The sequence below is a fragment of the Amphiura filiformis genome, chromosome 4 (assembly GCF_039555335.1).
Source record: "Amphiura filiformis chromosome 4, Afil_fr2py, whole genome shotgun sequence".
NCBI lineage: Eukaryota > Metazoa > Echinodermata > Ophiuroidea > Amphilepidida > Amphiuridae > Amphiura > Amphiura filiformis.
Window position 1 is genome coordinate 3,884,854 of NC_092631.1, and position 25,900 is coordinate 3,910,753.

General features: G+C 37.9%; 1 protein-coding gene across 7 annotated transcripts in view; it reads right to left on the reverse strand.

The window, feature by feature from the left end:
• LOC140150476 (uncharacterized) overlaps nucleotides 1-25,900 on the reverse strand; it is an 81,745-nt gene that overhangs the window by 20,843 nt on the left and 35,002 nt on the right. For all 7 annotated transcript variants that reach the window (XM_072172499.1, XM_072172498.1, XM_072172502.1 and 4 more), the window contains exons 3-13: nucleotides 22,852-22,894; nucleotides 17,901-17,979; nucleotides 15,862-15,959; nucleotides 15,123-15,243; nucleotides 12,401-12,488; nucleotides 10,271-10,429; nucleotides 8,974-9,143; nucleotides 8,357-8,469; nucleotides 7,640-7,742; nucleotides 6,722-7,071; nucleotides 3,351-3,654 (exon numbers count right to left, since the gene is read on the reverse strand). In XM_072172499.1, the coding sequence (XP_072028600.1) occupies nucleotides 3,351-3,654; nucleotides 6,722-7,071; nucleotides 7,640-7,742; nucleotides 8,357-8,469; nucleotides 8,974-9,143; nucleotides 10,271-10,429; nucleotides 12,401-12,488; nucleotides 15,123-15,243; nucleotides 15,862-15,959; nucleotides 17,901-17,979; nucleotides 22,852-22,894 (1,628 nt within the window). The remainder of the gene's footprint in view (nucleotides 1-3,350; nucleotides 3,655-6,721; nucleotides 7,072-7,639; nucleotides 7,743-8,356; nucleotides 8,470-8,973; nucleotides 9,144-10,270; nucleotides 10,430-12,400; nucleotides 12,489-15,122; nucleotides 15,244-15,861; nucleotides 15,960-17,900; nucleotides 17,980-22,851; nucleotides 22,895-25,900) is intronic.

The window sequence follows — 25,900 nt, forward strand, 5'->3', positions numbered from 1 at the left end:
TAACACATATGGATAATAATTATTAGCATTAATATTAATCAATAGCTCCCATCACCACACATGGAAATGAAAATGTTGTATATATTGCTTGGTTTGTGATTTTCTGCGTTGCAATCAGAACTGTTATATAGCATTTTGCATGAAAACATCTGGCTGATGCCCAAGCTTATTGCTAAATTGAAAATATATTTTGCTGTAGGCTTGCTATAGTCTATATATCTACCTCAAGTCACCGGCACAAGCTTTGAAGTTCAGCGTGTTCTGTGTTAGCTTAGCGTTACTTGGTGTGTGTACATACTTTTACACATACGATCAAGGTGGCGCGTATGTAAACGCAAGAAACAATGCTAAGCCAACGCAGCACACACTGAACTTCAAACTAGTGCCAGTGACTCGAGGTAGATATAGACTGATTGCTGCTCAAGGCTAACTTAGGGCCACTAGGAATACGCAATTGCGTTATTTGCAGTGCAATTTGCATATTTTGGCTCCAAATGCATTTTTTGACATTTTGGAAAAAAATAAATTAAAAAAAACAATTTCCTTGCCATTTTTTAATCAACCACGAATGATTGCAGTACTTCGCTCTGGGTCAAGGGACTCTCCACTCTCCAAATTCGTGAACAATTTGTTTAAAAAATCGCAAAAAAAAATTATTTTCAAATTTTGTATTTTTGGAGGGAAATCGCATATTTTTGCGTTTTTTGGAAAATCAAGGTGCATTTTTTGGCCTAAAAAATCAAGCATTCCTAGCAGCCCTAGGCTAACTGCACCCATAAAACCCAACCCCTAGGTACCAGGTGAGTTTGATATCAGTCAGTCAAAAAGTGTGTTGTTGCACTTATTTATTATCACTTCAGAAGTGTGCCAATAGGAGACTAAGTTTTTGTCTAGCCCCTACTATTTTGGTCTAACTTTGTGCACTATGTAATTTGTATTGAATATTTGTACAGTGTTTCAGTCTATATGTCAAAGTGTGCCCTGATGTGTTAACTACACATGGTGTAATCCAGTGCTAAATCCTGAGTGTTTATCTATTTGGACTTCAAGCAAGTTTCAGATGTGCTGAAGAATGTTTTTTTTTTTAACTCAGTGACTACCTTGAATTCACTTCAACAGAGTGCCATTATAGAGAAAATTTAATGTAATTCAATTAGCATTGTAAACTACAAATGATGTAAACCGGTGCTGATTCTGAGTGTTTATGCATTTTTGGCCTCTTGTCAGTAATAATATGTGACATAGCATGTTTAAACTATGTGACTACCTTGAATTCACTTCAACAAGGTGCCATTATATATAGGAGAAACTGTGTGACTATTGATGTAAAACCAGTTCTAAAATCTGAGTGTTTATCTATTTTGACATCAAGTCACTTTCAGATGTGCCTAGTGTGTTGGAATTTACCTCAACAAAGTACTATGATAGGAAAAACTGTGTGGCTACTGACAGACTCGAGTGAACTCTGCTATCTTGAACTCACTTCAATATTGCTATTGCTAAAGCATGATGTAAAGCAGTGCTAAATTCTGAATATGTATACCTTGCATTCACTTCAACAAGGTGCAATTACAAAGAAGCTGTGACTATTGAGAATCTAGAGTATACACAGATATCTTAAAATTACTTCAATAGTGCTACCTGCACATGATGTAAACTGGTGCTAAATTCTGAGTGTGTAACTATTTGGAGATCAAATCATTTTCAGATGTGTCTAGTATGTTGGAACTCTTGTGACTACTTTGAGTTCACTTCAACAAGGTGCCAACATAGAGAAAAGGTGACTATTGAGAGGCTAGAATTAACTCACTTCAATAGTGCTACCTATGTAAAAGCAGTGTTAAATTCTATATGTTTATTGACATCATGTATGATGTGCCTATAATGTTGGAACTCTGTGACAACCTTGAATTCACTTCAACAAGGTGCCAATATAGAGAAGCTGTGACTACTGAGAAGCTAGAGAGTGAACTCGGCTATCTTAAAATCACTTCAATAGTGCTACCTATACATGATGTAAACTGGTGTTTCATTCAGAATGTGTAACTATTTTGAACCAAAGTCATTTTCTGATGTGCCATAGTAAAGTTTAAATCTTGTGATTATCTTACATTCACTTCAATTTGCCATTACAGAGAAGCTGTGACTATTGAGAAAGTAGAGTGTACTCGGCTATCTTGAAATCACTTCAATAGTGCCAATGCACTGCTCATATTTCTACCTGTAACCTAAATGTGCGTCCATCTTACCAATAATAAATATCTGAATCAGGCCGCTTTTCTGGACTATGCAATGCACATCTACAGAAACAAATGACTCTCTAAAGGTCAATGCACTTGTTTCAAACTTGAGACTGTAAACATGGTAAATAATAATTGCATTGTTGGAAAAAAGTGCCCTTCTCCCATTTGTCATAACCATTGCTATATAGTTAATCATGTCGCTTAGGCTTATACCTAACTATTTTTGACACTACATGTAGCCACTTGGCAACCTACTGGCTCTACTACAAGAACAACTGACCCTATATTAAAATTATTTCTATGGATCTAAAATAGTTGCTTATTTTAAAGTGTTACGCTAACAGCCCTATCCTTATAATACTAACATATTCACTAATTACATGAAATTTTGACATGACAGTCCATTGCCTGAACATTTTAAAACACAGGCACATTTCAAAGCGTGCAATTTGAAAGCTTGCCACACTTATTAATTATGTGAGAAATATGACAGAATTTATGCAAAATGTACACAAGCAAAAAGTAATATGCAAAAGCTATGCTGATGCAAATTGACATGCAGCCGTTTTTTGAAAGAATTCCATTCAAAAGAAATCATTTTCTTATAAAGTACTCCAAATGGCCACAAGCATGCTAAATCTGGATTCAGCAAGAGTTTTTTAAAAATAAGCTACTGTTGTCTATATGAAAATAAATATTGCCTTGGATTTTCTGACCGATTAGGGAGATTCTATCAATGAGCATGACTTGTCTGAAGAAAGAAATAATGGCTGCATTATGTACAATTGGTAAAAGCTTTGTATTCATAAATATTCATTAATATTGATGAATATTCATTCATCAGTAATGACTGGTTGGGAACTCTGGTAGTATGTTATCAGTCAGAATATGGTGTTGTCAATGATTCTCTATACATTATGTATGACATGTACTGTATGGTAGAGATATGATTATTGCTTGATTGCTTGGTTCCTGTTAGTTGTCCCTTCACCAAAAGATTATGAGGCGTACCAAAATCACAAAACAAAATTTGTCAACAATATAAAGACATCATGTTCTTATATGAAGTGATAAAAAATTGAGAAAACAAGAAAACAAATACCATACCTAAATTGCGAGTCGTCGACAGATAAATTGTTCTCGGGTTTCTGTAAGAGTTTATATTTGGCTTCTTCAACTTTTTCAACGTCAGTGGCTGGCATGCGATTCCTGGCGTCCATCTGCTCTTTTAGAGGGTTAAATTTGAGTTGGTCTGCTGTCAGCTGGCCACCGACAAGTAATTTGCTAGTCTGTTGGTTGTTGGGCGTCGACGTGAGGTTGTTGCCAACACGTAACCTGGCTGGATTGGGCGTGATGGCGCAGGTTTCGTTTTCGAGTCCTTTTAACTTGGCTTGAGCAAGTTCTGCTTCACCTATGAAATACATAATTTATATGGGTGTAAATCAGTTTATTATTAAATCAAAAGGTGGCTACAATATATGCATATCACACTGCCAAGGTTAAAGCTATTTACTACTAAGTTAAACTTGGTGCATACACACTTCACTGCTTCAACCGGGTATGGAAATTTCTGAAGTACCTAATAAGTTACAACTTGAGAAGAATTCTTAGTCGTGCATCTTAGTGACAAGTATTTGTTTTTCTGACTGATGGCCTGAATAGTTCTTTCATAAACAGAAAAAAAATGGCCAACTTGGTCAATTAGTTAAATCTCAAATACTTGTCCCTAGTGACTGTAGTAAGAATTAAGCTCTACATGTAATTTGATTATAATTCAATGAACAAAGGAAAATATTCTACAACTATACTTCTTCAGTCAGTGATGTTAAAAAACTTCTACGAGAGTAAAGGTCACTTCATTACATACATGGGCATTTTGGGTTATTCAATTTGAAATCCATACACCCCTTATGGAAGACTTGAATTTGATCATTCACACAGGGAGTATGTATTTCAAATTGAGTAATCTGAATGGGTGACTCCATTTGAAGTCTACACCCCCTGTGTGGACAATTACGGTCATGTCTAACATAGGTGGTGTATGGATTTCAACTGGAATAGCCCATTGCTTTTTGCATATTAAATAGAATGATGCATGTGTATGTGTATTTGCTAGGAATGAGCTTTGCTGGTTGTCAGTGACCTGTGACATTGGACTCACAACATCTCTAACTGACAAAGATAGAAGTAGGGGCAGTGATATCTACCCACCAGTATTGTTTACTACCCCTTTGCACTATCCTAGACTCATACATGTGTGAGTATGAGACCATTAGCTGCCATTATATATCAGGCCAAAGTAACATTTGTCTGCATCTGTACCATCTTTTGAAGACTAATTTTGGTAGAACAGGCCAAAAATTATTGGACTAGTTGAATGAACATTTCTAATCATCTAATCATTTCCAAGCCACTCCTGCATTTTGAATGGACTCACAGACTCCATAAATTTGCATTACACGGAAATTCAATATTCAGCGGCTACTTGTATTCAAAAACTGACACGTATAACAAATAGAAAGGAAGTTTCAAACCTGTAGTGCAAGGGAAGCAAGGGAAGAAGTTCAAACTTTTAACACACATTTCATATATTTTGTGAGTCTAGGGGCGACATGTAGGGATGACATCAGAAGAACAGATGGAGTGAGCAAGGCAACAACTTTAAAAAGGGTGTTGCCTTCATGTAAGCATACTCAAGAGTTAGCCTAGTAACAAGACACAGCTCACAGAAATGAAGTCTTGACTATAGGCTAATTCAGTGTATGCTTACACAAAGGAAGAACCGGTAAGACAAGAGGTTCATGGATAATTTATACATCTACTGTAAAAACTTGATAGTTAGCATATGTGCTTATTATCGAGAGCTTTTAAAACATGCAAACATGCCCCATTAACAAAAGTGTAAAGGGTTTTGAGCAAATCATTGATATATATATTATATACGAACAAATAAACCTGCAAATGTGTGTCTCAACCCCATTAGCTCAGTTGGTAAAGCGGCAGACGTTGGTACAATTTCATGTTTTCAAAAGCGCTCGATAGTAAGCACATATGCTAACTATTGAGTTTTTACAGTATACATCTTCTCTATGGGTATCCAAACATATCATTTGCAATCATAAGTGCCACACTGAAGGACAGCCATATGTGTACATCCATATCAAAAGGATGCACTTTTCGGCTGCTACATGTGTCTCAATTCACATAATAGCTAGGAATAAATACCAGACTCATCTCACGTGGAGGTCACTTCCAATCATCTCATCACATGGTTAAGCAATGTTTTCTGTATTCCTTAACCATGCGACTTGGGGATGATTTGATGTGACCTCGACTTGAGATGAGTCTGGTATTTGTTCCTAGCGATTATGTAAAAAGAGACACATGTAGCATCTGATAAGTGCAGCATTTTGATATGGATGTACACATATATGAAGATGCAAAGCTATGTACGCAGGCATAATCTTACCATTAGATCCTGTGTGGTAAAACAGCGAGGACAAAGCAGTAAAATAGATAAGGGGTTGTATCATGTAAGTTTTCAAGAACATTAAAAAAATTTAAAAGTTGGTAAATTGTGTGATATATTTTGTGTAAATATTAAAGAGCCAGGAACAAAATTGCAACTACCAGTACAGAACACCAAATGTATATGACCTCAATCCAATTCATACATTATCATACTAATGCACTTATAAAGGGATTCTACTATAGGCCGCTATCAAGCAGAACTCTTTACCATTAGATTTTAGTCATGTAGACAACCTCTTATTCACCCCATGCAAGATGAAACTTTCCGATGTGCAAAGAAATTTAACTATAAACATGGTCAAGTCTTGATGATGGGCTGTGTGTGAAAAATTACAATATCACACCATTTTGGCCCATATTCAAGTTAAATTTTGGTGTAAAACATGCCAAACAGATATGCACACTAAAATATTGGGACAATTTCTGCCTGGTAGATCGAGCTGGTCAGCCTGATAAGCCACCCTTCAGAGCCCCGATTCTACTTATTCAAATTCCCAGTCCTTTACACCCTGGCTATGCCAATGTTACATTTTCAAGGTTTAGCTACAAGGTGGATGCAGAGTGTGGAGCAGATGTCATGGACAGATCATCAATACTGTAGATTGGACTTTGGACTCACTTTCTGACATGGTCTAAATATTCACAGTCTGTGCATAACAACCATATAGCACTCTAAATCAACCTTTTAGCTAAAACCTTGTAATTAATCACTTGAACCAAGGAAAGTCGTCACAATTATTTTCCTAACAGTCAGCTTATATTTCTACTTCACTGTGCATATCAAGGCTCAACAGAACCATGTTGAATCTTAGTGCATATATACGTTATCTCATTTGCCTCACCTCACTCGGATGTAATGAGAAAAATTTATAATAATTGCAACTCTCCTATCAGTCTCCTCTGAAAAAAAAAGACCTATGTAACTAAAGAAACAAGGTAAAACTTACTCATGCCGCTGTTCATATCAACTGTTTTCGGCTGATCAAACGACGATGACGACGACATCATCAAATCCCTATTGTTTGGTTTTCCTACCACTCCGATAACAACTTCCGACGTTGCACCCGTATCGACGTTCGTCTCCGTCATCGCCCCTTGCAAACCCCGCCTCGCAAGGGATGGGCTCTGAGATGGTGTGACACGGGTTGCCGAGATACCACCCATGTTAGGCGAGAGAGCTGGCTGAGTGGTGGTCATAGCGTGAGGACTGAGTTCATTGTTTACATTAGCTGCTGTTTGATCTGTCGGTGACGATGGTACTGAATTGATGATGGCAACTTCTGTGCGATGAGTTGTCCTGCATGGAAATCATTGGTTAAGAGGAGCAACCCACAATGTGTCAGCTTCTTCTGATAATTTTATAGATCACTTTATAATTATTTTAGCAAAAAAGTTTACAACTGTAATATATATTTTGTAAAGCCTCATTGAATGGAACATACGTTAATTCACCTCAGGAAAATAATTATTTTAGCAAAAATGTTTAGCCTGTGATATATTTTTTGTAAAGCCTCGTTGAATGGAACATTCCTTATTTCACCCCATGAAAATATTCTTGCTATTGTACTCATAAACATTCAATATTGGGCTATTCCATTTAAAATCCACACTACACCTGTGGAAGATTTTGGAAACACCTTCCACAGGGGGAGCAAGTTTTTCAAATGTAATTGGTCAAAGATCCCATACTCAACCTGTATTATGGTTTTACCAACATATTCCACAACTGGAGTGAGCATTTCAAATGGAAGTTACCCAATTGTCTATTCTATTCAAAAATTACATTCCCTCCGTGGAAGACTTGAGTTAAATCTTCCACAGGGGTAGTGTGAATTTTAAATGGAATAGCCTATTTGTATACTTACCTATGATGTGATGATGCCTGATATGTAGGCGTACTGTCTGGAGTTATACCGGCAGCTGCCGCGTGTGCTGCTGCCGCGTGAGCTGCTTCAGCTAACTGACGAGCTGTATACGGGAAATATAATGTGGTTAGCACAACTGGTTAGAGTAGGACGGTCCAGAGGTTAAGGTCTTTGACTATGGTGCAAGAGGTCCCAGTTCAATTCCCAGTGGAGGCAAATATTTATTTTTAGAAAATTTGCTATAGAGCTCAATTTCTGCATCTGTGTTGTGACAAAGCTGCAGATGCAGTGGAATACAAAGATCTCGCAGCCATTTCTGATCAGGGTAATGCCTGACTGGCTGACTGACAACATGATCCGCCCAGATTAAGTAAGAAACATATATATCTTTTTAAATGGTCAATCACATAATGGGCTTACAATTACAATTTTCGGCAGTTTTTTTTATCCAGGTCAGCAACTCATAATACGTATTTAGGGGTAAAAAGATACTATATTTTCAAGAAAAGTATTTTTTCTGATCACTGTTCACATTGTTAACTGAATTTTCTCAATTTGTACTGCTATAAATTTCGCTCAGAACAGGGAAATTTGTTGAACAATTTTCTTGTTTTGGTGGTTATTTTTGATGGTACGGTATTTAGAGGGTGCTGTGCAAAATTTAGTGTACGCAAAGCTCTGCTAATTAATTTACATTCTATCCATCCATATTCATACCTCTTTTTTGTGCATACGACGCTCGTCTTGAGAATCTCTGACTAGGTCGTCTTTCAAACTGCATGCTTCTTCTTGACTTATTTGTCTTGGCTGTCTGGAATTCAGTTCTACCACTGAAATACAAAGGAACATGCATACAATTGAGCACAAGTTAATGTATTTGCAAGTCGTATCTAGACTTCATATATAAGATTGAAAGAGTTATGTAAAACACTTGCTGCTTGTTGCTGATACTAGTGTATAATGTCAGCTTAAAAAGTGAAACAATGAGATAGATGGATATATGTGAGGGAGGGAGGGAGGGAAGGAGGGAGGGAGGGAGGGGGAGGGAGAGGGAGGGAGGGGGAGGGAGGGAGGGAGGGAGGGAGGGAAGGAGGGAAGGAGGGGGAAGGGGCAAGGGGAAGGGGAAGACAATGAGAGAGAAAAGGAGTGAGAGAGGGAGAGCAGCGAGTGGGAGAAACACACTATGTAAAATTGTGGAAACAGAATTTGAGGGAAACATCTATACAGATGCTAGATTGACAAATTTGTATGCGTCAACTATTTAAATTAAACATTTTTTCAGATATGGACATATGTTCAGAAAGTGTCATTAATATAACACACTAAGCTCATACCTATATCTGAATCTGGATCCCATTCTTATAAAACCCTGTCTCTGATTTTGTGTCCTAGCAGGTCCTCTTAGCCTGAAGAAAGCATGATGCTCTACTGCACAACGCCATAGGTGCTTGCACGCCTTGGAGTTCTCCAAACGGAAGACAAATGTGTGTTCTTGTTCATGGCCCTGACAACAAGAGAAAAATGATATATTATGTAAAACATTATTTAGAGAATAAAATGCACCTATCCCACAGGTGATGCCATTATAATGGTTCCATGCATTATACAAGATGATAGAGTCAAGACAAATTGTATCAATTAAGATATTTAATATTAAGAAGTAGGTAAATAAAAGGAAATCAGAGATCTTCCCCTTGGAATTACCTAAATTTCAGAAAATCAATCCTGCTGTCAGTGTCAGCAAAACTGTTTTACAACATTTTCCTTCCTTCCTTTTTTAGAAACCTGTTCAGGTAGCCCCATTTGAAATTCACACTCCCTGTGTGAGAGATTAAGGTAGGCCTGCTAAGAATACGCGATTTTGGAGGCCAAAAAACGCACCCGATTTTCCAAAAACGCAAAAATCCGCGATTTCCGCCAAAAACGCAAAATCAAAAAAAAAAAAAAAAAGATTTTTAATTTTTTTTCCGCGGATTTGGAGAGTCCCTGGGGCCTAACATCAAGTGCTACCATCATTAAAAAAAAAAAAAAAAAAAAAAAAAAAAAAAAAAAAAAAGAAAAAAATAAAAAAAAAAAAAAAAAAAAAAAAAAAAAAAAAAAAAAAAAAAAAAAAAAAAAAAAAAAAAAAAAAAAAAAAAAAAATTGGAAAAAAGATACAAAAAAATTACAAGTTTGTATCCAAATGGGACCGATTTGTAACTTGTGTTCACTGCATAGTCTATTGAAGATATAAAAATGCATTGGTTTTGTACACAAGTCTGTATCTTAGATAGAATTTGAAGTGAACACAAGTTACAAATTGGTCCCATTTGGATACAAACTTGTAATTTTTTTGTATCTTTTTTCCAATTTTTTTTTTTTTTAATTTTTTTTTTAATGATGGTAGCACTTGATGTTAGGTCCAGTGACTCTCCAAATCCGCGAAAAAAATAATTAAAAATCGCAAAAAATAGCAGCCCTAGATTAAGGTCATGTCTAGCATAGTTGCATAGGAGTGTATGGATATCAACTGAAATAGGTTATTCCTACTAATGTTTGATCATCAGCAACTTGTTTCTCTGTCGGTACCATGGCTGATGACATATAGGCATTACGCAGAAAAGAAATGAAACATAAAACTTGAAAACTTACATTTTCATCATCTTCTACTACAGCTAGGTTAAGCTTCTTGCCTCTGAAATCTAGCCTCGTCACTTTGGGCCAGAAAAATAAACCTATTTTAGTGTTGCCTTCAAACACCAGGATACCTGTTGGTGTTAATCCTAGCTTGTATTCATTATAATCTTTGCCCTGTAGTAGAAAAGAATGGAGAAAAATACAACAGAGGTAAATTTAATTTATTATGTGCTGTTGCATGATTCTGATAAAACAAAATTATTAATTACAAAATTGTATACAAATGATGAAGTTCACACTTTAAAAGTTGCGATCCTTTCTTTCTAAAAATCAGAATTTCAGCAAAAACAATATTATTGATTCTCCAATTCTCCTTGATATAATTTTTAATCAAAGGACATAGCCACCTCTGGCAGGCAACATGTCAATGTTCATGGTGGACCACATCAAAATGTCCCTTTAAAGCAGAGAGAATATCTTACACTTCCCATAATGCATTTCTCCCATTTCAATTTTCTGTCTGATTTGCTACCTAGTGCGACATGGGTCGATAGTGGCGGAATGCAACTCAATAAACAGAGCACATCCAGGTCTTGCAAAATGTGTTTCTTTCTTGACTGTTGACTCAAATTTAGCCAATATTTTCTCAAAAGGAAATCAATGGTGAGCATCATTGATAAAATGAGGGGATGTATTATGTTGCAAAGGATTCTGGGAAGGGTAAAATATCTTCTCTGCCTTTCAAGTACATTGTTACAAATTGTAAAAAATAAATAGGTACATGTACACATATAACCAGTTCTTGGTCTCTATAAATATATCAGGTAGCAAGAGCAGATTATTAGCATGATGTTGCCTGGTTGGTAGGTAGGTCAACTTCGCTCAACTAGTGAAAAGGCAAACAGTGTTTCATTTTGGTTAGAATACACTTGCCAATTGCGTCTCAACTTACACCAGTGTAAATTCACAAAAGCGTGGGCCAGTCACACAACATGCAAAATGTGTAAATGCCATAGGAGTTGACCTAGTCGCATGTTTGCTGTTCAATAGAAACCCACAATGTTATAAGTTTTAACTATAATGAGTTGATCACTCAGTGTACCGTATGTCACAGCAGCAGAAGGGAGTATCCCATTATGCTTTGCGGTACCTTAACATAACTGTATGGGTCAATGAAAATGTACACAAAATCCCTCACTTTCAATTACTCTCTTAAATTAGGGGTGCTTAGATTTTTGTTTGAAAAAATATGACCCCTGAACTTAGTATTATGAAACTATCCATAGCTCTCAATACGCAGATTGCACATATTTTTTTGTATTGGAGCAAGCAGATACACTGCAATGCATGATGGGATACTGCCTTCAGCTGCTGTGACCATATGTATCTTTTATTAGGGAAGCAAAGAAGCTAAGAATAATTATAAGATACACTGCTTGAATGTTTTAACATGTTTTAAATGTCGCCCTTGTGTAGGTGACAAAAATAGTGTTGTCAGGCCTGACACAAGGGAAACATTTAAAACATGAATAAAATATTCTTTAATACATTATAATTATTTTAGCTTCTTTGCTTCCTTCATCCAATGTCGACGCAGTTAATTTTCTACTGTATCTTTTATTATATCTTCTGGTTGCATTTCAGACCATGATCATCTATCTCTACTACTGTCTACCACATACTAGTGCAAATGTTTCACTCAGAATCTTAGAAAGGATTTTATAAGTGCCTTATCATTTTCACCAAAATTGCCTGTGCAAATTTTAACAATTTTGCACAGCCAATTTTGGTGAATTTTCAGAATTAAAATTCTGAAAACATAAACCAGACCTCTGCCCCATCTAGGGTTCAGTCAGTTCAAATAGCTATTGCTAAAGCCTGGATTTATTATTATTAGTCTGGTTTTGTTTTGAGTTCTAAAAACTTATTCAAGCATTATTTTTAGAATTTAGCATATGTCACAAGATTAATTTTGCCTGTCCCATGAGCAAACTGCCTGTCCAAAATGACAGGTGGACGGGTGGTTTGCTAACACTCTGATCATTCAGTACAGTGGTACACAAGACTATTGTCACACTTACATGTGTCTACAGAGGAAAAAATACTTCACTCGACTAATTAATTAACAATTAACTAGTTCCTTACCATAACACTATGAATATCCACACCGTACATTTCTAACCATTTTGCTTTGTTTAAATAATTCATTTCTGCTTGCGCTGGATTTTGACCTCTGTGAAAAATAAATACAAAATGTAACCAGTGAGTAAGGTGATAAACAATCTACCTAGTTGTCATACATATGCATGCAAATACTTGGTGCATTTTGTTCAATGATTAAGCACTTGGAAATGGTTTTTTTATAGAAATTGGGGATCTATTGCTTGTTGGTTGATCTATTGAAATAGAAATCCCAAAGCAAACAAATGTAAAAAGAACACACACACCCACACCCCTGTGTGTCAACCAGGGACAATTATTTGGCCAACTGGGGAGTTTACCCCCTGGAGGTCCCCATATTCAGAAGGGGTTATACTGTGAAATTTGGTTTGGACAAGTAGGATTGAACGCTGGTTGTCAGGAAGTCCCTGTTTGATGCGAATAGCACACAAAAATGACCCTACATGTATAAGCAGAAAAAACAAACCCACCCCAACGCTTAAGGGGAGGGAAAACAAAACTAAATTCCACAACATTAAATATATAGTAAATCATCTATGACTACTTTCAATGCAATCAATGCTCATTTATGGGGACATGTAACCTAATGTGTCCCAACATATTTTTGTAATTGAAGACTCTGATAAATTTGTGTCAGTTCTCACATGGCTCACTTGAATCCTGTACAAACTGGATAAATGAGAAACTGGTCTGCTACATAATATAGACTATATATGTATGGGCTATGCATGACTTCTTACTATGCCACTACACTTCATTTTATCACTAATCCAGATCTAAATGTCTCATCATCATAATCATTAACTATGGTCTATGGTCTCTGGACAAGGGACGTGGGTGTGTCACATCACACACACAACAAACCTGTGTTACGTATGGTAAATTCAGTATACAAATTATCATTAATAACCGTAAAACTTTGAATTACCCGAGCACATTGTAAAAAGATTTTTCATTTAAGCAGCATTCATGGGCTTAAAATACATTTGATGTTTTAATGCCCTCTCCACAAGTCTTTGATATCTTGATATGTGACGCATTATCTATCTCTAGCAAATCCCACACCATGTACGCCTACCCTGGAATGGGGTGGGGCTATGTGACACACAACCCACACCATCTTGGAAGGGTTAGGGTCAGGGTTGATTCCATTTGGTGATTTTCATGAAATTGACAACCAACAGGACATGGAGCAAAGAGGTAGCCATTACATGACCTTGTTTGACCTCCTGTGTCAGGAAATACAAGGACATACATGACTGTAGATACATGTAGAATGACACACCCCTGATCTGGACTGATCCGCTTCTGTGAGGGTGCCCGTCTGTCAATTAGTTACAGTATTGACACAGTGACAGACATATAAATATCGGTTATCAATTTGAGTACACATCAAAACACGCAATATTGATAACCTCTTTATGTATGCAAAGAACAAAGTATTGTTTTATGAATAGATGATGACTCAATTTGTTACATTTTGAAAGGTGGTTTGGCATTTAATTTACACACACAAAATATCAGTTAGTTTAATAAGCTTGTTGATAATTAGGGCTCATATTGAAATTCCCTTACACAGGAAGGTGTGCGCCATCCTGCAGCTTTCCTGTGCTAGCCTTCTTTTGTTAAAATCCTGGGCAGGGTGTATCACTGATGCATATAATCCATCCGTTCTATGACCGAGCTTTCCTGAGGCGCGCGCTTAGCGAGGGGAATCCTAGCTGCCTTCTTTCTGTGTGAAAACGTGGTAGGGTATTTCAATATGAGCCCTTAGTTAACTGGCCAATTCTAAGAAGAAATTAAAATCTGAAATATTTTACCAAAATTTCAAATAAAATTTTAAAGCTTCAAATACATAATGGATCAAGTTTAATAATGTTGAAGTTTACAGAAAATGCTTGTTTTGACCTTTGACCCAATAATATTCAATGTCAAGTTCTGACTTGTGACATTAGAACGTATCGTGATCAAAATTTCAACCGATACGGCTTATGATAACAGCAGTATGTCGTCATTGGGCGGGAATGTTTTTTGTTTTTTTGCGTGCACTTTTACTGTTAGTTACCTGTTTTTTCAATAGGTAACAGTGCAAAACATCCAATTTAACGATATTACAGAGATGCCAGTCAGTGAGGTCAAAAAATCCTGAAATGGCAAAAAAATTCCTGAAAATGTACATTGCCTATACATTTGTACAAGATCATCAAAGTAAAATTTCCTTAAATCAGGAAATTTCCTGAAGACTACCAACACTGATATTGTCAAACTTTTCAAAGATAGTTTTTATGTGTACCCCCAGGGTGTTGCATTTTTCAAAATGATAATTCCCAGTAAAATCATCGCTAGTACCAACTGGCGGTGCTGCGGCGTTCCACAAACAATAAGGAATTTCTCCACATGTGGATATCGTAAAATCAGTGATCACATGCATGTTCGAAAATACGGGTACTGTATGACATTTTAGCATTTATGGAACAGATCGGTTGAAAAAAAAATTGGTGGGGCATTTCTTGGAGGGGAGGTTTTAAAGAAGCGAGAATACGGAAAGTGTTTTTGCCCAGCGACAATGTGCATTTGTGTGACAGTTTTTTTTTTTAGGTTGTGATGAATTTTACGATGGACTTCTAACTTTTTTTCTTTTCAAGCAGCATGGATATAAATCTGAAATCCCAACATTTATACATACTTGAAACCCTTGAATTTGTCTACAATGTCCTCTTCAAACTCCTCCGACTGCTCTGGGACGAATCGAAATTCTGATATCGCTTCTGGATTATGTTCATCAATGTCATAGTCCCCAAGTTCAGCTGTGGAGAAAAAAGGGAAAAGTTTAATGATGTAAAGTTGATTTCAATTAAGTTTTTGATCTACACGCTATGCTAAGTGTATATATTGCTTTTGTATGCATGATTTTGTGTTTTCATCATTTTTGCATTCTATAGCTGACTGCAGGGAATTGGCACACATCGCCCCTTGTTCTTTTCTCGTTTGTTTTGTGTTTCTTCCTTTTGATCAGCTGTATGAGATTTGTGTTAAGGTACTTTATAAACATCTTTTATTCTTATTATGTTTTCCAATTAGCTGAATCAGTATGGTAGCTAAGGTATCCAATCATCGAGGTTGTGAATGGCAATATCCCTATTTCAGAAAATAAAAGTTGCACTTTGATTACCGTTTCTGCCCCTTCCTAGCATGTTATTGATTCCAATAAGTGTGCAAATAGAAGGAAATTGCAATGAGCTGATGAAGATGACCATGAGAAACATGATTTTTTTTTATTTAAGAAATAAGGGGTAATGCAGTATCCTTTACACACAAATAATGTGTCTTTAAACGTACGTAATGGATGAGGCGCAGTCGAACCCATTATTTTTTTTAAACATTTTTACTGCCCTTTGGTACATGTCCCTATCATTTATACTTACATTGCAATGCTAGTGCAGAGAGTTCTACAGCCGTCTCATACGGTGGCTCCAATCTTCCTGTTAATATATCTTGCTTTAATTGCAGAAAGAATAGATACCTGAAACAATAAATGCAAACAAATTCAACAAACCTATCCAATTTATACCAAAAACACAATCCTAAAATCTAACTCCAATCCTTACCTCTACCCCAGGGTCAGAATTTCGTTTCACAGTGCGAGAATCAATCTTGATTCTTGCAGAATCATTTGATTCTCGCAAATCAACTTCAGTGTAAACTACAAAAGTTTGCGGGAATCAACTTTGATTCACGCAAATCTGTTTTACGAGAATCTTTGCGAGAATCGATTATCTGATTCATGCCGAAATTCTGACCCTGCTACCCTAACCCAAATCTGAACCCAAACCCTTATTCTAAAAGCTATCCTAAAACCTAACCCTAAACCTAACATAAACCTAACCCTACTATTCTCATCTCTTGGGTGGCAGCACTCAAGTCTTGTCTGTCAATTATCGGTAGAAAAAAAAGAGCTTCCAATTCCTCTCTTTCCTTCTCCCACAGACTTAATAAAAGGATGAAGAGTTACATTTTCTCACTTGACATCATAGAACGTGCTATTCCAGTTGAAATCCATACACCCCTATGGAAGACATAACCTTAATCTTTCATACAGGGAGTGTGAATTTCAAATGGGGTTGCCTGAATGAGTGATTCCATTTGAAATCTACACCCCCTGTGTGGGCGATTACGGTCATATCTTCCATAGGGGTGTATGGATTTCAAATGGAACATCCCAAATGCAAGCAAGGCAGATGGTGAACAACTTGACCAAGATGTTTTGGTTGTAAGATGTTTTCCTGGATATGCTTCCTCTTGGTACAGCCCGACACACTATATCCCACGTTACATGATTGAGAAGCGCTTTGTCTCTTATTGACAGCGACACTTGGCTTGTAAACAACTATTTTGCGGCTGTTTGATTTCATATGAAGTCTTAGCATCTCTAATTTTACGTTATCTGACGTGATCAATGATGTACGACTAAAGAGTACCGACTCTGCAATATTTGCGTGCCATTCATGGAGGGCAAATAGTGATACTCCGGATAATTTTGCAATGTGCCCAGCAAACTTTGGTTCAAAGTATGTTGTTGTTTGCATTCTGCATGTAAGACGTTGTGCTTAAAACGTGCGCAAACCTTTTTGATGTTCAAGTTTTTTTAAAAATAATCGTTTGATTTGGGCTTTTGTACTTGTAGAACAAATCCGGCGATACACTTTTTGCCCTCAATGAGTTAACAAATCAAAATGGCGATTTACCATAGCGTTTTAACAGGGTAAGCTTGAGTCGGTACTCTTTAAGTATAATCTCTTTGGACGTGATCATAAGAGTCTGCTATCCCTGACTGAATAGACATTGACTGTGCATCAATTCTTTTTCACGTACTGTGATAAATCAAAACACTTAAAAAATTTTGGAATATCCTGAGAGGGCACATCCTCACATATTCTTTCTTTTCTTTTGGAATTTCCTCCCGACTTCCAAGAAAAGTTGATAAAATTTCAAACAAGTTCAAGAGTTTTAAATTTGTGCCACCTTGAAAATACAAAAAGCCTGAATATCAGTGTCAAAAACCTTTTTACACACATCAATGGATCTCCCTTGTCTATAGAGATAATTGCATCTGTCAGGTCTTCCCCAAACCCAGGTGGATAGTTCAATACTATGAAAGCATAGGCCCTCAACAACATGATGAGAGTAACATTGAGATATTTTTGGGTACTGTAAAAGTGGAAATTTTCGTGGTACATTAATTTTCACGCTTTTCGTGCTCAATGCAGCTACCGCGAAAATAAAAACATGCGAATATGTTCTTTTTATGGATGGGTCTATGTAAGAAAATTCAAAATCGCAAATTTAAAAACAAGCGAAATGGTTAAAAATCGGCAAAGCGCAAAAATTTACACTCACAAAAATAACAACTTTTACAGTACACTACACATGCTATCACCAGATATCCATCTCTGCTGTCACTTACCTTGTAAGCTCTTCATGTAAGTTGTTGGGCTCCGATGAGTAGAATTTCACTCGAAATCTCAGTGTGTAGGGTGGACCAACTATATAATACAAATAACAAACAAAACAATTCAGACTTGATTACTATAATGTGAACATCAGGGCATATTTCAGGTCAGGTCTATGCAGGATTTATTTTTCTGGGGTGCGGGACTTCCAAAAAGTGGACATTTTCCGAATATTTGCACTTGGGCAGAATTTTTTGGTAAAAAGTAGACCTTACGCCTAAATATGACCCTTCATTGGACTTTTTGAATGGATCACCAAAATTGTCAATTTTCTCCAACTTTTGGACATTTTTATTGAAAAATAATAGCAAAAAGTGGACTGCTGTAGTTTTTTGGGTGCTTCATTCAATCTTTCAACATGTATTGTTAATGTAGGGCCTACATATATGGAAAAAGTGGGGTTTTCCCCCCTGTTAAACCAAATTTAAAGTCAAACTTGCCACAAAAACAGCCCTAGTCCATTTCACTCAAAAACTGTCCACTGTTGCATTGTACAAGTAATCCAAATATACATGTACAACACAACAGCACCATGCATGTTTGGGTAGCTCAACCACAACTTGGTCTGACCCCATACACCTTCTGACCTTTTGACCTTTAGATGGGTAAGCGATGACAACTGAAGATGGGCTCATGTTTGCTGACTCTACATGTACACCTACTGCTAAAGAGTGTCTTACTTGATGTACACAACATGCAGGGCATGAATTTTGAAAAACAGCAGGTGTGCTACAAATCGCACTCCTGGAAATAGTCAGGCGAGCTACAGGTGTGCTGTTAATTGCACTCGGTGAGGATTTTAGGTGTGCTATCATTTGCACTCAGTAAGAAGTTTAGGTGGGCTATTTGAATTATTGCACTTGATATTCAGATAAGAAGCATTGGTGTTGAATGTGGGACTACAATGTACAGAAAGACAGGGAAGGAGAAAGAAAGAAAAAAAAGAAAAAAAAAAAAAAAAGAAAAAAGAAAAAAAAAAGAAAGAAAAGGAAAGAAAAAAGGAAAGAAAAAAAAAACCAAGGGCCTAAATAAAACATAAATACACTGCTTAAAAGTTAAATACATAAAATTATTTATTATTTCGTACATAATCATAAACCCCATAGCCCCTCCCCAACAATTACTATGCAAACCACGCCCGTAAAACATGTTTACTATATTCACCCATTGCAAAAGTCACCAAATTCGTACTACACAAAGTGCCACTTCACTCACTTTTTGCGCAAGGCACCCCTCCAATCTCATCTAACCAAACATTTTTATGTACAAAAAACTACATTTATTCACCGTGTGCACAATTTAACTCACCGTTAAACCCTGTTAGTTAGATATTTGGAGAGTAGTTTCCGAAAAATCAGTTCGAAATCGCCACTTTCAAATTCACTAGAAAGTCGTCAAAATTTGCCGCTTGAACAAGTGCCAATCATGTGTGTTGGTACTAGGCGCAATGGGGCTTCAGTTTTCACTAGACTTGGAAACCTACGGCATGGAAACACCGCGGTTATCAGCGAATCGCAAATTGACCTTTTCATTGTTGACCTGCTTGTGAACTACGACCTGACAGTACATGTGACTTTTTTTAATTACGTTATAGGAACACGGTCATCAGTACTATTTTCGTTACATATTTTATGCATGTGAAGAATATTACGGGGATGAATTTGAAGGCTGAATCAGTCAAAATCACAGTGAGTCAAAATGGAGCAAAAGTGGTTATTATACCGGGCGCAAAATGCAGATTTTCTCCGGCGCCTGGGCATGTAATTCTGGCTTGATCCAGGCGTGAAAACTCGGTAACCATAGGCCCTATAGGGTAAAAATCCCGGTAAAAATCGCCCTTTCGGGAACCGCTGCAACTTTGGAAACTCCTTCAAGTGACAAGGTGCGCTATAAATCGCACTCGGTAAAGTGATTTAAGGTGGGCTCTATGCGAGCAATCGCACTCGCGCGCCTTAAAATGCATGGCCTGTAACATGTATATTGTTAGGGAAAATATTGTGACAGTGGTCAAGAAAACAAGAGTCATACATGCAATCTCCAACCACTTTCGACATCTATATATCACCCGGCCTACTAGTTATGGTGTAGTACTACATGTATAAGATCAGGTCTAAAGAAGAGATTTGAAGTCCATTTGGCTTCCTTGAGAGTGATATCAGTATTTGTCACACTTAGGCAACAGACACAAATTAGTTCGATCTTTTGATCGACCATCGATGCTTGGTCGATCCTTATTATTTATGAAATCAATTAATTGACTATTGTTAATTATGTTTTCTCTATGTATTGATATTGACCAATATAAATTTAGCATTAATTCTCATTAATTAGTTAAGTGTTAGTTCATTAATAATAAGTATCGAAGCAACATCGACAGTCAATCCAAAGATCGAACAAATTTGTTTCTGGTGCCTTACTTCGCGTGTGTATAAATGTACCACCTTTGATCACACGTATTATAATAAATGTACACCAGTTCTTTGAGTCTATGTGTCCGATTTAATACTACCCGCATTGGATCACGCACTTACATGTACATCACTCTCTCAAGGAAGACAATGGACTTCGACTATAGTATAGGATATGTTGTTGTCTTCTTGAGATCCGCAAATATATGTTACAAATTTTGCCCAAAATCTTGATTGGCAAAGAATATTCTGAGACTGGGTCAAAGGGACCCACCCTCCCTCCCTCCCTTGCCTACTATAAACGGGCGTACATGAGACCATGCACACTTAACATTTCAAAAGTTTTACAATCTCATTATAACCATATAAAGTTTTGTAAATACAAGATAAAAACTTTCTGCTGTTTTAGGTTGTATTACAATTATCCAATACATCAAAAGCATTTGATGCAATTGATCCATTTCCATGGAACCAATACATGGATATCCAGGTACTGAAACCTATAGCCACCGCCTCATCACAGTTCATTGACCTATGATTGGCTGGCATGAGCAGCAGCAATGTAAACCACAGGTAACCTGATGAAATGGAACCGCAAGCTCAATTTACAAGACTTTGATACCAACGACCCATATAGACATAGCTAAACAACCCATAGAAAGTAACTGTGGATCATTTATAATACATCGGGTATGGTGTTGATTTGGAGGCACAGAGAGGGCCATAGCTATGCTAATTAACCCCATAATTATGTTCAAGTTCAAGAACTTTTTTGTATCAGAGAGAATGTGTGCCGGAATAGAGAGTTACATATGGGTGAGTTAGGAAGTGAGTTGGAGTGAGTTGCAGGTATGGTGTTGACTTGGAGGCCCATAGAAGCTCATAGAGGGCCATAGCTATGCTAATTAACCCCATTATGCTCAAGTTCAAGAATTTTTGTGTCTCAAAGAGAATGTGTGACCGAATAGAGAGTTACATATGGGTGAGTTAGGAAGTGAATTGGAATGAGTTGCAGGTATGGTGTTGTTTGAAGGCACAGGGAAGGAAATATATAGCTTTGCAAATTAACCCCATAATTATGTTCAAGTTCAAGAACTTGTGTCTCCCACAGAATGTATGCCGAGGTTGTCATAGAGTTACACAAGGTGAGTCGAGCAGGCATTGGGGAGTGAGTTGCTGGGATGATGTTAATTTAGAGGCACTGACAGGGTGTCTCGCAAATATCAACCCCATAATTACACTAAAGTTCAAAATTGTGTGTGGATCTCTGTGTGTGGATCAAAGGGTTGAACATGAAAGAGTTGTTTGCACCTGTGGATGAGATGCAGTCTGCATCATAGGCAGCAAGTTAAAACTCAACTCACTCACACCATTCTGAATGGCATGTTAACAAGTTGTGGTGACATATTGCATCCTACTATTGTAGGGAAAATTGCCTGTGAAGCAAGTTGTATTAACCCTAACACTGACCCATGCTTTTTGGTATCGGAACTCAGAGAAGATCCGAATTTTTCAAGAAGAAGAAGAATTTTGTCTTGGTACCCCCGGGATTCGAACCTTTGACCCCTCGCATGCCAAGCTTAACGATCGCGGACCGGTAGCTGCTCGGGTTATTGCTGCCCGCCAGCAATTCCGTGAGCATCACACTTCGGGTGATTGCGCCATCGCATGAGACCCTGGGATGCATGCATGTTATGAATTTTTCATCGTGGTATTTTGTGGTATTTACTGGTGTTAGGGGTAGAGGACACTCTAATCTGGAAAAATACATCTTTTTTAACCCTAACACTGACCCATGCTTTTTGGTATCGGAACTCAGAGAAGATCCGAATTTTTCAAGAAGAAGAAGAATTTTTGACTTGGCACCCACGGGATTCGAACCATTGACCCCTCGCATGCCAAGCGAACGATCGCGGACCAGTAGCTGCTCGGGTTATTGCTGCCCGGCCAGCAATTCCGTGAGCATATCACACTTCGGGTGATTGCGTCATCGCAGACCCTGGGATGCATGCATGTTATGAATTTTTCATCGTGGTATTTTGTGGTTTTTACTGGTGTTAGGGTTAATAGTCCTTGCTTCATAGAGAGATTTATGTTCAACACTTCCAATCACCTAAGCATGTACAGTAGTCTCTCAGACAAAGTGCCCATAAAACATTAGAAATGTTCCTCTTGTGGATATTATTAACAGTTATAGGGTGAGTTTACAGCGAGTTTAACAACTTGAACTCACCTGCATATTACTTGCTATTCAGACAACATCCCCTGAGAGGGCTACATTGTTTCAAACCTTGGGAAAAGATGTACAAGTACTAGTACTTTGAACACGCTACTTACGGATACAGAGTGAAAACATCACATTTTCTGCAGCATTTTGATGACATGAGCCTGGTATTGTAGCCTAGCCTGAGAGAACCAATTTCAATTTTCCTGATTACATGATTACTTAATTTTTATACAAAAAATCTGTATTTAATTAAGAGTTGAGACTACTTACTTTTGATTTGCTTCTTTACTGTTTTGGTTGGATCTAGCCAGTGCTGTAAACAAAACAAAACAAAAGAGAAGATAAATTAACTTGCAAAATGTAATGAGTTACAATGTTAATAATAATTATTTTACTATATCAAAAATCAAAGAATTTTGAATTTTGGGAAGCAAAGACAATCTTCTCAAAATAATTAAAGGGGAGGACAGTTGTGCACTTCAAAATTTTACTTATTCCAACATCATCCTCTTTGGCCTTTGGATAATGTTGGATTAAGTATATATTCTGCTTGAAATAGACTGAACATTTTCTTCTTACTGTTCTCGGGACTGTTCTGCCCTTTAAACCAGATAACATGATGGGTTAAATGAGAGTTCAACTTTCTCCCTATTAAAATAATTATATATTACTATTAGAAACTTTCTCCCTATTAAAATAATTATATATTAGAATGAGAAAACTTGCACTCCATCAGGCATTTGTTATGGAAAATCTGCCCCATTTCTAGAGAAACCTATTCAGTTACCTACATTTGTATGGGTTAAACTTGAGTCCATGTTTCTAAGATTTTAGAATGAGAGACCTTGTACTTCACCATGCATATCATATGCTACTAGGCGGTTACCCGTATTTGGCGGTTCTCGGCTGTTGCGATTACCTGGCTGATGGTGACTGTACCCACCAAGTTTTATGCGCATAGGACAGTTTTTACTAATTTGACCTCAGATGACCCCTTGTGACCTCGAAATGACCTTCCAAAATGTGGCTCTAAATGTTGACTGTACCCACCACGTTTCATGCCCATACAACAGTTTTTAGTAATTTGACCTTGGATGACCCCAAAATGACAGTCCAAAAATGTGACTCTAAAAGTTGACGGTGCCCACCAAGTTTCATGCCCATACAACATGTGTTACTATTTTGACATCAGATGACCCCTGGGTGACCCCGGATGACCCCAAAATGACCGTCCAAAATTTGACTCTAAATGTTGACTGTACCCACCAAGTTTCATGCCCATACGACAGTTTTTACTAATTTGACCTCAGATGACCCCTGGGTGACCTTGACCCACTAACCAATACAAACTTGTTCCGTCTTAAGTCAAGATGCACCTACCCACCAAATTTACTAATTTGACCCCTAGATGACCTCTGGTGACCTTGACCCACTAACCAATACAAACTTGTTCTGTCCTGGGTCAAGACGCACCCACCCGTCAAGTTTGAGGAACGTGCGACCCCCAGTCTCTGAGAAAAACAGTTTTTACTAATTTGACCCCTGGGTGACCTTGAACCACTAACAAATACAAACTTGTTCTGTATGGGGTCAAGCTGCACCCACCCACCAAGTTTGAGGCGTCGACCCCTAGTCTCCGAGAAAATAGGCGGACAGACAGACAGACAGAGGCACAGACAGAGGCACAGAGTCACAGACTCACAGACTACCAGTATTATTATATAGATGGGAAATCTGTGACATTTCTAGAGAAACCTATTCAAAATATCTGGACAAAACAATTCAACTGAATACATGGGTTAAACTGGAGTCCAACTTTTTGACTAATTAGATATTAGAACGAGAAAACCTGTACTCCATCATGCATATCATATGCTTTACAAGGGAAATCCACCACAATTCTAGCTAGAGAACACAATTCAAAATAACCAGAGAAAATGAATCAACTAAATACATCTATGGGTTAAGAGTTCACCTTCTAATTTCTTCCTAATTAGATATTAGAAGGAGGGAACTGTTACTCCATCATGCATATCATGCTACATGTGTATGTATAAATGGGAAAGTATTTCTAGAAAACCTATTCAAAATAACCAGCCAAAATATTACACTGAGAATACAGTACCACCTAAATAGTCCCAAACAGAAATGTTTGGTAGACTCATAACCGGTGCGATCTTACCTTTCCGATGTTGATTAAGATACTTCTTGCATCGATCCCGAGATGCGGAAAAACCAATAGTCATTTTGTCCCACATAAATGAATAAATAACAAAAAAAACCCGATCCCCCGGTGGACTCACCCAAAAGGTGACGTCACACCATCTGATCGTCCCTTATCCGACTTGGGATCCCCTACTCGGACCAAACTTGTGGGGGGTGGCGGGGTCCGTGATAATCAACATCGGAAAGGTAAGATCACACCGGTTATGAGTCTACCAAACATTTCTGTTTGGGACTAGACTCAGTACACCGGTCGATCTTACCGCTTCCGATGTTGATTAAGATACTCTTGCATCAACATCTGAAAGATCGATCTAGCAAGTAACCGACGGATGGAGGTACAAGATTGGTCAGCATCTGATCAGGATCGGGAGCGGTAACGATGGTTTTCGCGAGGTCAGAAAATATTTTCCCCAACGGTCGGGAAAACAAAAAGACCACGCGATCACAGACATAAACCTCCTTACTTAATAAGTTCGGTGGTTAAGAATAGAGACATTGGTTCTTACCATGCTGAGTATTCTGTATAGTCTGAAAACCTGGTACCCGTACACCACCGTATTATGATCGCCCTAACAATGTCCCGGTAAACCTCCCGCCCGTCTCTGATTACTAACGTAAGCGGAAGTATCGTAGAGAAGGCGAAGGTGGCTTCGGGACACCGCCTGCTAGATCTCCTCAAGGGACAACCGAGCGGTATACCCAAGATGATGAGATAGCTCGTGTCGAGTGGGTCGTGGGACGCGAAACCTTCGCGATCGCCCGGACTCCACCAACACCTGGACCAGCCATTGCGACAGCGGCTGGACCGAAAGGCTCTGTAAGGGTGATGAATGCGGTCGTGAGTCCCTCGCAAGGCTTGTGTTCGGAAGAAATAGTGCTGCAGCGCCTTATCGGACACCCCAGCCTATCTTTGGCTTCAGCGAACCTTGCCCAACCCTGGGGATTGGAGAGGGGCGAATGTCGGTATGCACCGCGCCCGTTCAGTAACCATGAGAACAGAGCGCCCGAAACAGTGTCGCTCCAGTGTTTGTGAACACGGAAGCTAACCTCGAGACCGTGTGCAATTCAGCACCGGCGCCCCAAGCCAACGCCA